This window comes from Sinohyriopsis cumingii, chromosome 10 (genome assembly GCF_028554795.1).
Source record: "Sinohyriopsis cumingii isolate HCF-2022 chromosome 10, ASM2855479v2, whole genome shotgun sequence".
Classification (NCBI taxonomy): domain Eukaryota; kingdom Metazoa; phylum Mollusca; class Bivalvia; order Unionida; family Unionidae; genus Sinohyriopsis; species Sinohyriopsis cumingii.
Window position 1 is genome coordinate 99309305 of NC_142970.1, and position 16661 is coordinate 99325965.

Genomic DNA, 16661 nt, shown 5'->3' on the forward strand with positions numbered 1-16661 from the left:
GGGCCCATTTACTTGTATCTCATTCTTTACTATCTCGTAGATGGGTCATATTCGTTTCAGTGGTGTATTGTACCAGATCTACAGGTAATCTCCTCTAAGCCACATCGCAGGTAAGTGCTTTGTACTGGAGGAACGAATTGTATATGAATATGTTTATGTATGTATGAATGTAAGAGTGCATATCTATCTATCTATCTATCTATCCATCCATCCATCCATCCACCCATCTATCTATCTATCTATCTATCTATGTATCTATTGCTGAACGTTTGTATTGGGGTTTGACTTTGTATAGGGGTTCGCTTTATTTACAACGAACAACTCTCGTTTTACAATAAGAGCTATATTTTTCTTGGAAGTGGGGGCTGGGGATAGTGCTGTCACCGTTCCTGAGAACTCGTTAAATTCGCCACTGCTATCGACCTATGAATTTCTATCTAAACAAAATAAAATAAGAATGAGTTCTGTACAGGAATGCAATAAATTTTCTTTACTTGAAACATTGTTCATAGAGCATTAAATGCATGCCAGTCTATATTTTTTACCTGTGGTTTATAACAAAAAAAGGTCAGGTTGAGGGGCCATTGCTATCTGTCATTGCAGACTAGAGAGAGAATGCGATTTAGGAGGATACCAAATTCGTCATTTTATCAGAAAGATTAGGTGAACCAAGGACTCACTATAGTATGCGAAGGTAGATAAGACATGTATTGAATGCATAACACGTTGTACGGCAAATATGACTAACACGGAGAGGGTGAGTAGGCCTATTGTTTCATCCAGATGCAAAGAATGCTTGCATATATTCGTGGCAGAGCGTTCATAATGTCAGTCCCTCAATCAGGTTTAGCGTTTATGAAATGATGCATCCCCTTCTTAAATTACGTTTTTTTTTCTACATACAAGAAGGATCAATCGTTAAGCGTGGTGAAAAATGTCAGATGTTAAAGTGTTACGGGTCGTCCTTGTTAAGAGATGATTCAGATTTTTAAATTGTGTAAAAGGAAAACTATGAGACCTAAATAAAAGCCTGGGATATTGTACAACTACCAACAAAATACCCCTCTCATCCACCACCAATCCCGGACCGTGGTTGCGGTAGCTCATTTGGTTAGAGCATCCGACGTGTAATTTAAGGATCATGCGTCGGCTGCCTTTGTGTGGCCTTGGAAAAAGTAATTAGCTCACATTTCCCTACATGATTCACCCAGTACTGTGTTAAACTTTCCTATTGAAACAGCAACAACTATAGCATCCAACCAACCGTCCAGCCACAAAGAAATGAATGTTATCGCAATGCTCTCGTTATGGGCATATTGTGACGTCATCTGTGTGCTACCGTATAATATCGTCAGCCCTGTTCCCCATCCTTGCAAGTATAGACTTCCGGTCTATTTCCTCTTACGTATTAGGCAAAATTTCTGCACTTGAACCATTGTGGAGAACTGATAGCAGACAGTACAGTCTAAATAGAGTTTAATGTTGCTATCAGAACCTGCGGTTTACTCAAGATGGCATTGTACCTCCAAATTTACAGCGTTGTACCAGTGGTGTTACTTTGCAAATTAAGGCAACGCACTCTGCAAAGACATTTGTCCGAACCTTTTTGAGAGCAAATTACCGCCAAGAGAGTACTTTTCAATTCGGCTTACTTCTGGGTTAGCGGTTATAATAAGAAACGCTTCCAGTAAAGATTATGACTCCAATTCAGCATTTTGTTTTTATATATTTTTTTCTTTACTTTTTTGGGTGGTGGGGGTGGTGGTGCTTTTGGCTTAGTTTGGAAAGCTACCAATACTGTTAATACCCAGAGATCGAATATCAAGCAATTATTATCAATGACTCTGGTGATACCTTTACATTCAGTTTACTGCCTTCGACTATGTTTTGATTCTCCAACTTTAAACTTTTGTGTCCTTTTGATGATGTCCAGAATTTACAGCGTATGTTATTTATATGTCCTTTACACGTTTAATAGTATAATGTGGCATCCCGGTAATATGGCATCCCGGTAATGTGGCATCCCGGCGACAAATATGGCAATCTAGCAGCAGCGGGAATTTAATATTGCGTCATTTTGTACTGTGACTCTTACAGGACAAACTGAATTTAATATTAGTCAGTAGATTTAACGATAGTATGATACTCTTGGGATAAGAGGAAATACTACGTTAAAATAACTTTTAATGAACTAGGAGATGCTAATGTTTTAAACATCCATGAGGGTGTAATATGAGATAGCAATCTGGGAACAAAGGAAATTGTCATGCTTACAATGTCCATAGGTTGAAAAGAGTGTGAGTGTCTTGGGTCAAGCGGACATGGTAATATGAAGAAGAAAAAAAACCCACTGACATCCACTAACAAACACTCTTTCATGCTGCCCAACACTCACATCTTTCAGCAACACCCACACGTACAAACCAACACATCGTCTTACTGACCAGACCCATACCAGCTAAACAGCATCAATATTTACTAACCATCACCTACACCTATCTACAGAAGTGTAAGAGTAGGGTATAAAACATAGAGGTTACATAATAAATCAAACACCAATTTATAAAACTAAAGAATCCTACAAACCTATAACTCTGTGTCCCTACAAAAACCCTTGAAAACAGAATTAAAATATCACTACAAACCCTATAACCCTATAGTGCTAAAGGGGAATGTAATGGCAAACAACGTATGAGTGCTTATTTACATTAATACACTCAGACTTATAAACTTAATACCATGAAAAAAGAAGGCTAATGAGGTTTGAAGTTTTTATTATTTTAGACGAACCATAGACTAAAGACAACTGCGTGCAAATATAAAACATAAAACTTATACTGGCATCTGATATAAATGATATAAAAACATTCTTTTTGCCAAAACACACCATGGATCTTCGTTATTAGCTTCAACTGTTTCAAACGATTCCCACATCCATGCGCTGCTACTGCTGTAGTGGTAATCACAACCTCTGCTGGCGTCTCGGTGATAGTCGATGAAGTTAGTGTCTTAGAAAGTATGTGATTCTATTATTGTGAAAGCCCCCTTTCTCTCGCCAAAGAGGCCTCATGCATTTCTCACTTGATTTAGCTTCGACACAATGTCCCATACCAGACTGACGGTTCTGTTTCTACCCTCTTGTTTCGGTTTATGATTCGTAGCATTCATTTTTTCTTCTTGCTTTATCTTTTCCTCCAAGTTTTTAACAATGTACGTTTTTCTTTTTGTCGCTGTAAAAGAAGTCTCATCATATCTTTCCTGTAAAACTCCTCCAATTCTGGTAGTGATGGCAATAATACAGGATAAGGAGCTGGGATGTTACAGGAAATAATTTTCGCAATGAAACGAAATCGCAGAAATTCAAATCCAAAATTGAGCGATACTCTAGAAAACAGGATACCATCGGTGGAATACACTAGCCATTTGTACCCTCACTCAGGATATACTGCAGGCGTACCCGAACATAAATTCTTCGTCTGCAATTCAGCCATTGTTCCGCACTTGTGAACTGTGGAAATATTCTAAGGCAGTGGTTCACATCATTTTTTCGTCTGTCACCCTAACAATAATTTTTTTCTCAGCCTCACGACCACCTTTCCATATTCTGATCAATTTTGCCACACTCAGACAAACCATGGCAACCCTCCACGACCCTCAACAACTTCCTCGTAACCTGGATTTTGGTAGCGACCCGGGGTTGGGAACCATTGCTCTAAAATGTGTTTACAGAAGTGATGTTACACGCTCTCCTACATTCTGACTTGTGGACAGAAAACACATCCTGTCTGAAATATACTGCATGCATTCTGCAATACGCATTATGAGGTGCATTCGCACCTCGTGTCATCCGTCCTTGAGACAAGATGTATACCAACCTAGATTCATCAACTTTAATTTCCAGCATGTTTAATCCAGGCTACGCATGTATGTGAATTTAACGTGGGCAAACATGCATGATACAGCTAAATGTAAAAGAAGGTTGTATATTGAAAGCCAAGACTCAGTCATTGCCAAATTTCGTGCGCGATAATTATATGTAAATGTGTGTATTTGCTCTCCTAACTATTTTCCAGTTTGGCCTAATAGAGTTATAGCAGTTGTAAGGTAGTAGGAATTTGTTATATTTTCATTATAAGGAGTTGTATGGCTATGAGGTTGAAGGATTTTAGTTTCGTTTATGAGGGTTTGATTTCTATGCATCTCTCTTATTTACATCTTGCCCTTACATCTGTGTTAGCAGTTGTAATTGTTGGCCAGAATGTGTAGCTTCTGGTCAGTAGGTGTGTGTGCTGGTCAGTAAGAACGTTTGTTTGCAGTAGGTGTCAACAATTTTTTATATAACGATTAACCCTTCACCCAAGACAGCTCCCCCAATCCAGCATATCGTCACTTGTAGCATTTCCCTTCCTCTAGACCCTAGACTACCATAACATTAAACCTATGGACGTTTCGAACATTACTTTCCTGTGGACAAATGCTACATTTCCCTTACACTCAAAGTGTCACGTTTCAAAACGGAGAGATAATGTTAAACTCCAATTTTCACAGACTGCCATTTTTATTTTGCTACTACTGTTGCAAGTAAATAATTAGGGAAATATAGCAAAGCAACTGAGAAATTTTGAGGGAAGCATTTTTTCTAAGCATTTATAAAGCCTTGTATATTGTCTTCTTTCTTTCGGCTTTCTTCTTATAATATCTCCTCTCATCCCAAAGTTTACAGATGAAAAATGTATTCTTGCTATTTTCGAGACAGTATATTGTGCACAAGATGTGTGCACTTTACATTAGTACTACTAAAAAAAAAACTTTCTCTGAGTTTAGCAGCAATGTCTGATTTCCAGTTATTGATAAACACAAGTTTTGCTTCCCAGAATGTATATGAGGGCTTATATGGCTTGAAGGGTCCTTAGACAGAGCTTATGAACTGGTGGAGCCCCTCATTTTGTTTATGAACACGCATGTTCAGGAACGTATAGATGAACTGATATTGCAATGATTTTGAAACACAAGCTACTGTCGCTTTACTCACTGTTGTTTTTTTTTTTTTTTTTTCCATGGCATTTTCAACAATCATAAATCACGTATCATTACTATGGAAGAATATAATGTGCAAAGATAAATGTAGACGAATTCCCGTCACGTAATATTTGCGCACCTGGGATACTATAAATTCCACTCTGACATACCCTACCTATTTTAAGTGATGCAGTACAGCAATACAATATTAAGAACAAGTCTGTAGATCACCGGGCTGATAACAAATATAAGGAAGAAAATGTTCAGAAGAAGAAAAAAACAAAACAATGAACGACAATGGCGGTACTGTTCTTTCTTTGGTGATCTAAATATTGAATCTATTCATTTCGTCTTTCATTTGTAATCTAAAATTTGAAACTGTTATCATATTTGTTTCCTTGCAGGTCTCAATGACATTGATATTTTACATGAGGACAGTTGCACCATTTAATTGTGGACGTGCTTTTGGTTCAGGAAACTTGAGATAAATTGCTTGAATTTAGGGAAACCTGAAATACTTTTTTTTGAATTTCTGAGGAATCATGAAACACGTTGATTGAATTTTAAATACACGAGACGATGAAAAGGAATCAGCCAACAAGAATACTGATTCATATGGGAAGTAACTCTTAAAAGCAGAACCAACACACAAACTTATCTCCCTCACAGACTGGTCAAGTCATTTGAGAAATGCTGGCGATTCAAATTTCTGATGTCTGAATAATCAAAGATTTACTGTATTTGTACAGACACATTTCTTTTGTAAACCTTCTTCCAGAAATTCACAGCTCTATAGGGATAGGAGTGCATAGAAAAAAAATGGGTTCAAAACACACGTCTCAAAAAGGAAAGATGGTGACTTTTTGGGGGATGTCCTTTCGCACCCTAATTTTGATGTTGGTGTTGATGTTTGCCCTAATCGCGATATATCAGATGAAGGTTTTAACTTCCTTAGATCCACCAGGTTTACGCCAAGTGGTATCAGCTGCGACGTGTGACTTTAAAGGAAATGATGTATCTAGACTTTTTAACAACATAAGCAACATCAACAGGATTATCGTGCAGCACGAATTTGCTGGATTTAGGAATGCATCACGTGACGAACTTATAGGTGATCTGGTGCCTAATATAGTGTACTACGTATGGTGTGAAAACGCGACATTCGAGTTCAAACATTATTTAAGTGTATTGAGTGCATGGAAAATTCTGCAGCCAGATATGATAGAATTCCATTACTTCGGAGAAATAATGTTTGGACCCTATAATGACTGGTTTAATCGTCTGCTTAGAAAAATTCCCAGCTTTCACGCCATGAGGGCCCCGTCAAACTGGGATGGTGAAGAAATGGGGTGCGACCCGTGGCTGGGCCTGGCATTAGTAGATGATCGCGGAGGAATTTATGTCTCAGCAAATACCATTATCACGGATTCCATATTCAAATACAGAAAAAAAGACCTGACAGTAATACTTCAAGGACCAAATTCCACGAACGAAATATCCATTTTAATTGGAAAGTCACGCAGTTCAAGACTGGATAGCTCGATTGATTCTCTTGTAAGATATTATCAAAAGTTACCCGAGATTAGTAACTTTTGTGATTATTCTGGTCATAATTCACCAGGACATAACACATTTGCCTGTGTGACAATATCAGATTCTACAATATTATATCCCGAGGATTATTTCTCAGTGAATTCAAGCTTTGGAAACTTAGTCAGAACGTTATTTTATGGAAACCCCGCATCAAGGGTTCCCTCAAAATTGCCAGGTGCAGTGCCAAAAGTAGTGCATTATACTTGGTTCGGGTCACAGAATATGACATTTATGATGTACCTGAGCATGGTAAGTACGCTGTATATAGTAAATCCGGAGAAGGTCTATATTCACTGTGATGGCTATTTACACGGAACGTATTATGATAAAATCCTCAAAGACAAACGAGTCGTTTTTGTATATAGAGAGAAGCCTGGTTACATTTATACCCATCGACTTTTGTATAGTCAGCATAGAAGTGATATAGTGCGTGGAGATGTGCTTCTAAAATATGGAGGAATATATCTCGATTGGGATGTATTTTGGCTTAGACCTATTGATGATCTTCTTCAATCCGGATATGACGCAATAGCTAATTTCGACCACATGAGACATGCGCAGTATCCTAATACGATAAATCTTGGAGTATTTCTCGCGAAACCTCGTTCAGCCTTTTTAAAAAGATGGCAAGATGCTTTGGTGGATTACAAGTCTAATGATTTTCTTTATAACGCCGTTCTTCTTCCATATAAAGTGTATGAAAACTTTCCAGAGACACTAAATATAGAACGTAGATTGCAGGTCATGTGCTTTCATTTGAAATGCCATCCCGCCTTTCATCCTAATTTCCACGACTTTTCCGAGGCCCAAGAATTTGATTGGCGGAAGGACGTGTATGCAATTCATTTCACTTTTCCTGATCCTCATGAATATGATAATGAAACAAGCCTCATGAAGGGAAAAGGAATGTTTGCCGACATTGGACGGTATATCTTAAAATTTGCTCATAAATTGCCAAAATAAAATTATTATTTGAGAATAACGGGGTTTTAAACAAGATTTACTAAACGGTTTCTACAGAGCTATTTATGGAATGATTTTTAATTAAAGTTTTTTACAGTATTATAGAATAATTTATGTCCCACTAATATTAAAATGCAGTTAACTGGTTGAAATACAAAATCACTGTTCCCCACTTATTTAAAGATACAATAAGACTAGGTCTAAAGTTTAATATTTTTTTACTGCTTCACAAAATGAGTTCTGGTTAATACCTCATAGTACATTAAAATCGAATTTTCTATGAAAAATAATTTCAGGTTGGAATTAGAGGAAATCCAATTTCCTTCTAATACATATTATAAACATATCATATAGCAGGAGTAGCACATGCAGCGACCTATTCAAACCAGACTCTACCCCCATCACCCTACCCCCAATTTACCCCCATCGCTGTCCCCACCACACTGACATAGTGGTCATATTCTTCGAATCAGTTATATGTATTGTATGTTTTCTATGATTGCACGTGGACAGTTTGGTCACATATATTAAAACAGATCCTAGTAATTGATTTTTTTGGTATATTCTGGTTAATGGCACTTCCCCAAGGACCAGAGGGTATGAAGAAAAATATTAAATCCCCCTACATGTGGTTACCCTGTGAGTATCTGCCTACTCTATTTCGTCGATTTCCACTTCGTACATTGTTTACTGACCATTATGTCAAACGACAACGAAATTCCACGAAGCGGAGAGAGTCCGCTGGGAGTGTGCATATCTAATTTGGGCTACACGCAGATATCACTGCTATACAGTTTGTACCAAGGTATATATCTATTCATGGTGTTATGTATATTTAATTATATTGTATGCTTAACTTTTGTCCATGGTTGTACGTTGTAAAGAGAATGTTAACATGGCTAACGTTTGATTGTGAATTGTAACCGACTTGTTTAGGTAACACGAGTTCAAGGTTGTATTGTTTACAGTTAGACTGGTTTTTTTTTTTTCCATTGGAAATCTTCATTTTATTACGTTATAAGTCGAGTGAAAGTGTGTAATAAATAGGGATTTGACAAACAAGTAATTCATTGTTGTTTTCGGTCAGACTGTCAGACATAATTTTAGTGGAATCATTTATTTAAAATTTAAAAAAATTATTCCGAACATTCTGTACTTTGGGGATTTTATTCATAATACTGTAATTGTCTCTTGAATTTTATCTTTTTATTATAAAAAATAAATAGTACATTTTACTTAAATTGTTGGTTTGACTTCTTTCTATTAACTATTTTATGCGGGTTCGAATCCATGCCGAGACACACCAAAGATTTATAAAAATGGTATGAACAGCTGCTTCACTTGGCGCTCAGCATTAAGAGGTTAGTTTTAGAACTGGTCGACCTGGTGTCAAGATAATGGGTAGGACATCATGCTACATGTCTGTGGCGCGATGCCCCAGTGCTAGACATCACTATACAAAAATGGTACTAACAGCTACCTTGATTGGCGCTCAGCATTAAGACGTTAGTGTTAGGACTGGTCGGCCTGATGTCAGGATAATGTGACTGGGAGCAGCAGGGGGGGCGAATCGGACATTTTGTCCAATCGTCATTTGGCTTAATTATTACTTTCTGCACTCAACGATCTAGTGTCGTCAGCGCCCGGTAAAAAAAAAACGACGACGTCGTTGGGGGATCGTCCAAACGTCATTTGGTTTAATTAACACCTTCTGCGCGCCGATCCCCAGCGTCGTCAGCGTCCGGTAAGCACATCGACGACCGCGTCGATGTCATCGCCCCCCCTGCTGCTAAGTGGTTATTTACAATGAAAATTATTTACAACTAACCGAATATTTGGTCAAGTCCGATACGATATCGTGTCCGAGGATCATGTAAATTTATCGTTACGAATCCATGTGGGGTCGACTGAGCATGACTAAAAAAGTTTCGAAAAACATTAAAGTCCATGTCACCGCCGCACCATGTCTGCCAAATATTTCGTAGCGTGTGTGTATCAACGCCGTTGAACACAGCAAGAATATTACAGTTGTCTCTAATTACTTTTGGAATCTGAGTGTATCGTTGAGTGACATATATCACGTCAGTGTTTTTATGCCTGCCTCTGGAAAATATCCTAGCTGGGTTTTTTTGATTGTCTAACATAACATCATCGTACACGACTAGATTGTTAACGTCGCCATCAATATCATCAATACCCGGTGCATCATTGATATCCGTAATAAACTCAATAACATTTTTTTTAGCGATCGCTGATGCATTCTCGTTGAAATCTTTCAACACCTCGTAGCATCGTTGATCATCTACGCTAGGAGCAACCAAATACAACTTATCCCACTTCATCCATCTCATTATTAAATTGAGTAACAATTGCGTCTTGCCGGATCCAGATGGTCCGATGATAATCATCCGGATCGAGTTTGGTAACGCTGCAACATGCTTAACTGGTTCTCTTGTTTTAGTCGCCGAAAAATCAATTATATTCATATCTCTATACATAAATTATGGATCTATATTGTGTGAAGTGTAGAGTACGTACTGGCACAAATGATATGACAACCGCTACAACAAGAAATAACAGATCGGCCCTTACTGGCAAGTGTGTACAATGCGGTACAAAGAAATTTAGATTTATTTCTATTAGACCCGGAGATGTTTTAAAAAAAAGCGAGGAGGTGACATCGCAGCCAAATTGGCAAAACTCCCCGGAACACCGTGGGCAAAGTATCCAGGAGAAAAACACCTCCCAGGATATAACTACTGTGGCCCCGGAACACGATTAGATATTAGACTCGATGATCAAAATCAGCCCAAACCCGGTGAGTATCCAATAAACGCTATCGATAAGGCGTGTCATGCTCATGATGTTGCTTACAAAAGTAGCGATCTGCAACAGCGTCATATCGCGGATGTAAAATTAATTCACGCATTAAATGCTATTCCTGATAAATCCGTCAAAGAAAAATTGGCCTCATGGTTGGTAAAATCGGCTATGAAAGGTAAATTAATGATTGGAAGCGGAGCTTCTGGCGCTGGTAATTGAAAACGATAGCGTTTATAATAACAACATGGAATCCATCTATTATTCTCCGAGAGGATACTGGAAGGGGAAGGCCGCAATTGGTAAGCTTGCAAGCGCTGCAAAGGTAACAAAGACCACTGCGGTTAATTGGTTATCCAAACAGGCTATATGGCAAATCTATCTACCACCGCCTAAACAAATCAACTTCTCGCGCTTTGATGTCAGCGTACCTAATGAAGTTCATCAGGCTGATATACTATTTTTGCCGCATGACAACGGTTACAAATACGCGCTAACCGTAGTTGATGTTGCGAGTCGATACAAACAAGCGGAGCCGTTAAAAACAAAGTCGGCAACTGAAGTAGCCGCTGCGTTTGAGCGGATTTATCGAAGAGGCCCTCTGCGCTGGCCAAATCTATTACAAGTTGATCCCGGTAGTGAATTTCGCGGCGCTGTTTTATCAACGCTGAAACATCATAGCGTCGCGATACGACGAGGTCATACTGCGCTACATCGTGATCAGGCAATTGTTGAACGATTCAATCGGACTCTCGCTGAACGGTTATTTGGATATCAATACGCGAAGGAATTCATCCAAGAAAAACGATCTCGTGAATGGGTTAAAAGGTTGCCAGGCGTAATTGCAGCGTTAAATAACGAGATTACCCGAGCAATCAACATGAAGCCCAGCGACGCGATTAAATACGAGTATATACCCAAAAGATCAAAAATAAATAGCGTTTCCAAGCCGATTCTTGGCGATGTCACTGTTAGATATCTATATGAACCAGGAGAGCTTGAAGGCGGTAAAAAAAGAGCTACTGATCCTATTTGGAGTGTTACCACACATAACATATCAACGATAACACGATCAACTGGTAGACCACCGATCTATAGACTGGATTCAACTGCTCCTCAGCGCGGATTTACACGCGAGCAACTACAAGTGATACCTAACGATACTCAATTGCCCCCACGTGGTCTTAACTAGCGCCGTTGCGTCTATTGCACTCAAGACAGGTCAACCTCACATTGTTTTTGACATGACCGAGACTGTTATCGATCCTATCCACGGTAAATTGGCGAGTGTCTTTATCCGAATAACGCCAACTCATTATACAATTGCAACTCGCGCAGTGATTATTCTGTTGTTGTCGTAGCGAGATTATTAATTCGGCATCAATATCAAAACGCCGCTGTTTTTTTTATCCTGTTGGCGGTAACCCGAGAGTTTTCTATCAATGACGCTTGCATCGATGGTGACTTTGTCGCCGGCTTCGTCGGTGGCTTCGTCAATAACAATTCTTCGAAGCTGATTTATCCTTCGTACTCTGGACACTGCAAGATAGACTAGATTCGACCATTCGATGCGATTATCAACTATCCAAACAATTGTGTCCGTGATGGTTAGTCCCTGCGAGGAATGTATTGTTGTTGCGTATCCTAGCGTCCACGGGGATTTATCAGCACGTAGCGCGTCCTCGACGACACCGATATCAACGAGCACGATATCATTCAGCACGAGAATTTGTTTTTCTGTCCGGCCTGGAATTTCAACTTCAATGTTCTGCCGCCGTGTGTCCGCGGGTCTATAACATAACGGCACTGGACGCGTTGGAAACTTTTCCTTATGCAACGTAAACAACTTCCGCTGAAGTGTGTCTCTGACTATCTTTCTACTCGCTACAATCAAATCGTTTGGTCTCCATGTTTCCCAGAATTCATTTAACGGCGTTTCCGGAATCACCTCGCGGATTATTTCACATTGAATTCTATCCGGCTGTAATCTGATTAATTTTTTAACCTCGCGCAGTTGTTCATCAAGTGCTCGGTAATCAGTATCGGTTTCTTCATAATAGTCCACGAACCCGCTCAACCAATCATGTGGACCCTCGCCGACAAATGGTGGTGGTTGGCCATGGTCCCCACACATGATTACCGCTGTATTCGCGCGCAACAACCACTCAAGAAACATTTGTAAAGTATCTAACGAAACAGTACATATCTCATCCCAGATGATAATGTCGGGAATAAATTTTTCACCCATTCGATCAGGAGTCCACTCACCGCCGCTGTATCGAAAAAAGCTGTGATAAGTAACGGCGTCAACATTTCGTTGTTTTATCTCTCGCGCTAGTCTATGGGTCGGTGTAAGCACGATTATACTTGCCCGCGTTCGAAATAATTCAATTGCCCGAGTCGTCTTTCCTGACCCGCCACAGCCGCTTAAATAAACCGTCTTGTGTCTACAAATTGGATCAGAACACGATGGTGCATTAGACCATTCTGACAATTTATCACCGCGTAAGTAGTTGTTTTCAACGGTGACATCTGCTGACGGGGAATAATCGCGTCGTATTTCATTTTTAATTCTCCATGTACCCCAACTCTCGTCCGGACTAGTAAACTCGGCTACGTTTCCCTTATACGCTACGTCAACATAAAACGAATCAACGGCTACTCTAACCGCGGTATCGGGGAATCTATTTATCATCGAGAATAAATTGATAGCGGCATAACCCAGCATAGACGCCCTCAAATGTGGATACGCCGGGCTGTCTCCATCGCTGTAGGTAACAACTGTACCCAACCTCGTTCCATTGGACAAGAAAGCTGTTTTGCAGTTCACGTATCTATTTTTTGCCACTGCGTCCTTGATTACGAAATCATATTCTGCGTCATCTATAATCAGCCGTGAGCAATATCGTTTGTAGTCGTGGTTTTTTCCACCTTGTGTGAACTTACCGATTATTCTTCTACCGAGATCTTTTGCCTCGCGGTTTCGTTGGTTAAATATCCTCCTGGACCATTCGATGATATATTCCTCGTCGGCATCAATGTTTTTTCTGGACTCGTCAATTATGCTATCTAGACGCTCCGGTTCTGGTAACCAGACTTCAGTCTGTGCCCGGTATGATATAATCGCGTCACTGACAATCAACGAAACAAGCATGCTACAATCAATCATATACCGTAGCAGCGCTATTGGCAGCCACTTCTTTTCAGCCATGTGTCTACCGATCCAAATATAACAACAGCGATGGAGTCCTGCCGCGAATTCAAATGATACTATGCGAGCGAATCCGGTTAAATCAAAATCAGGCAGTGGTCCATTAATAGCAACACGAGTCATTTCATGTCTGGGGTGTCCAAATCGTCTAAAGTACTCAGCGGCGGATCCATACCCGAGAAAACTCGCTGGATAACAGGCAACCATATCAACCGAGATCATAGCGTCGCGGTTGTATTCAGTGTTCCATAATCCACCGTGATAATACTCCAAACAACTGGATTGTACATCCGGCAGAAATTCCTTGCGCGTTGGTCTCCACGCATTTTTCCTTGCTGCAACATGAGCTACAACCGATGGAATCGTAAAACAATTTGTTAGCAGTTGTTCATCATGCTCCTCAAATTCTATGGCGGTTTTTTTCATCCTGTTGTGAAATGCTTCAGTGCGATATAATTCGCCGTTTGGTCTTACAAACTGATCAAAGGTATCCGCATCGTTTTCAGCGCTGCGAAGTAACCACACTGATACAGGGTCGTTTTTACACAAGTAGGCAATAGCATCAAATAGTTTCCTCTCCGCGAGAAAACCATCCCTGGAGAATTGTTCTCCCAGGAATTCTTCGGGTATATACTTTACTGTTCTATCCCGTGGAAATATTGTGATCGCGGGCGTCCATGCGTGTTCGTTATGATCAATAATTTTGATTGGGGCTCCCTTCGATTTATACTTCGATTCGTATAATACTTCACCGGTTATCGTTGTAACGGTTATTGGAAATCTCAACGACGTTTCTAATCTCGCTATGTCGCTGATGGTTGCTCCACGCTCTTTTACGGTTAGTTCCCACTGGTTGATTTTGCTACGTCGTAAATCAGTCAATTTGTTTCCTCGACATGCATTTGTAAAATGCTCTATTATTCGTTCTGCTACACAATTTATCCCAGTTGACTGTTTCATTGGTTTCAGTTTTCCGATATCAGGTTTCTTATTTAACGGGTATATTCCATAAACAACTGCTGTTTCAGGATACGCTCGTTCATAGTATGGTTTGTCAATTCCGGTTAACAACCCCGGCTTGGAGTCGCGGCTAACAGTGACTGTTTTCTTGTCGCTGAGAACTGGTTCAAATTTATCACGTATGATCCAATCACCTGATTCCACCCGGACAATGAATTTTACTCTGAAGAAATACTTTTTACCGTCAAGTTGTGATATTATCATTGCTGCGCGGTTGTCGTTCATGGTAGCATCAACAACGCCATCAATTCGAAATGTTGACCAACTATGAGATGCACCATCACGCTTGAATTCACCGATACAATCGCGTATTTTACTCAACAGGGTTTTATCGTTTATTAACGCTTTTGGTGTGTCCTTGAGGACTCTATCGAGATTAAACCTAATATTTTTCCAGGGCTTAATTACTGCTAATCTCTCAAACTCATCCATATAATTAAAACAAGTATTTAAATAAAAGAATATAGTATAATGAATAAATGCAAATGGTTGATGATTGGGTCGATAACCCCGTGCAATAAATCATGTAGAGGTGAATTCTGCGGGTATCATTTACAAAGCGTTCGTAATGGTTCTCTTGGCCCCCTCCCGTGCTTGGTTTGTCACGTTGGTGTAAGAGGAAAATCGCAGTTGTGTATTAATTGTGGCGGAAAGCGATACAGGGAACTAAAACGCTATTACGATAAACGAATAAAAAACGCCGTCATTGACCCCACCGCCGACTTCGTCATCAAAACCCCCCAAGACTACATTGAAAGGTTTATAATTAAACCAAATAATAAATTAGACAAGTAGTATTATTATATAAATGGACCAAAAATTTCAGCCGCATCCCCTGCTCGTCAATTACGAGGCATCTCGCGACGGTATTGTTAGAAACCGCAGACTGAAGAAGCCGGTTGGATGGAAAAACAATCACGGGTATTTAATGTTTACTGCTGGAGGGAAAAAATATCTCTGTCACAGAATCATCTATGAATGTTTCCACGGATTGATCAAAGATAGTCTCGTTATTGATCACATTGATTCTAATTATCAAAATAACAGACTGTGTAATCTGCAAGCTATCTCTCAGAGTGAAAATATTAAAAAAGGCCAGACTGGTAAGTACTCAAAAGCAGCAAGGGGCGTCAAATCATTTGATACGTCAACGCACGAGGAAAAAATATTTCAGTCAATGAATGAGGCAGGAAAATATTTTGACATTTGTAGCGCCTCAGTACGATTTGTTGCAGAACGAGTATATCAAACAGCTTTCTCAAGTAAAAACGGACATAGAATTCAATTTTCATATTTGAAGGGGGATAACTCGTGAGGGTATGACGAAGTCACCATGATAGAGTTATGCTGTCACGTGATTTGCAAATAGTCGTCTGTTTCAATGTAAATAAGTTACCTATGCGCGTTCACCTGGAACGCATTACGTGCTTATATTTTTTAAAAACTCGTTATTTGTTAGGTGCGGTCCGTAGTCCAATGCAAACATGTTTGACTATGAAACTCGAGTCAACAATTTACGGGTTCGCGCCTCGCAGCGGGCAATTGCCTGGCGGGAAACGGTCAGATGTTTTTTTTTTCTATATAATTGGGGGGGAGGGGATAAAACCCCCTTCGTTGAAGTTCAAAACGAACCAAAACGCAGCCCACACTATCATTCATAGTGTGCGCGGTTGGTTTTTTCCAACTACGCAACCATGATTGATTTTCATGGGTTGCGTTTTGGTTCGGTTGAGTGCAAACCACGCCCCCGTCATTGTTTGTACTGTCCATAATTAAGTATATGTATATGCCTGCAATCTGCCACAACACTCGAGTGGAGATTTACGGCATTGTACTGTCCATGTATGCCTGCAATCTGCCACAACACTCGAGTGGAGATTTACGGCATTGTACTGTCCATACAAAAAACGGGGTCAAAAATGACCCCCAATAATTTTATTAAACTTTAAACCTAGATTTTAATAAAATTTTTGATATTAGAAATAAGATGTTTATAAGAATATGGATTTCCAAGACATCAATAATATATTAACTG

The 16661-nt window shown here is 39.7% G+C and overlaps 1 protein-coding gene across 1 annotated transcript; it reads left to right on the forward strand.

Annotated features, from left to right (window-relative positions):
• LOC149790715 (uncharacterized) lies at positions 1-8810 on the forward strand. The gene is made up of 2 exons (XM_089972765.1): positions 1-110; positions 5424-8810. Exon 2 carries the CDS (start codon positions 5839-5841, stop codon positions 7573-7575), a length of 1737 nt encoding a protein of 578 aa, XP_089828891.1. The 5' UTR covers positions 1-110; positions 5424-5838; the 3' UTR covers positions 7576-8810.
• The last annotated feature ends 7851 nt before the right edge of the window (positions 8811-16661 follow it).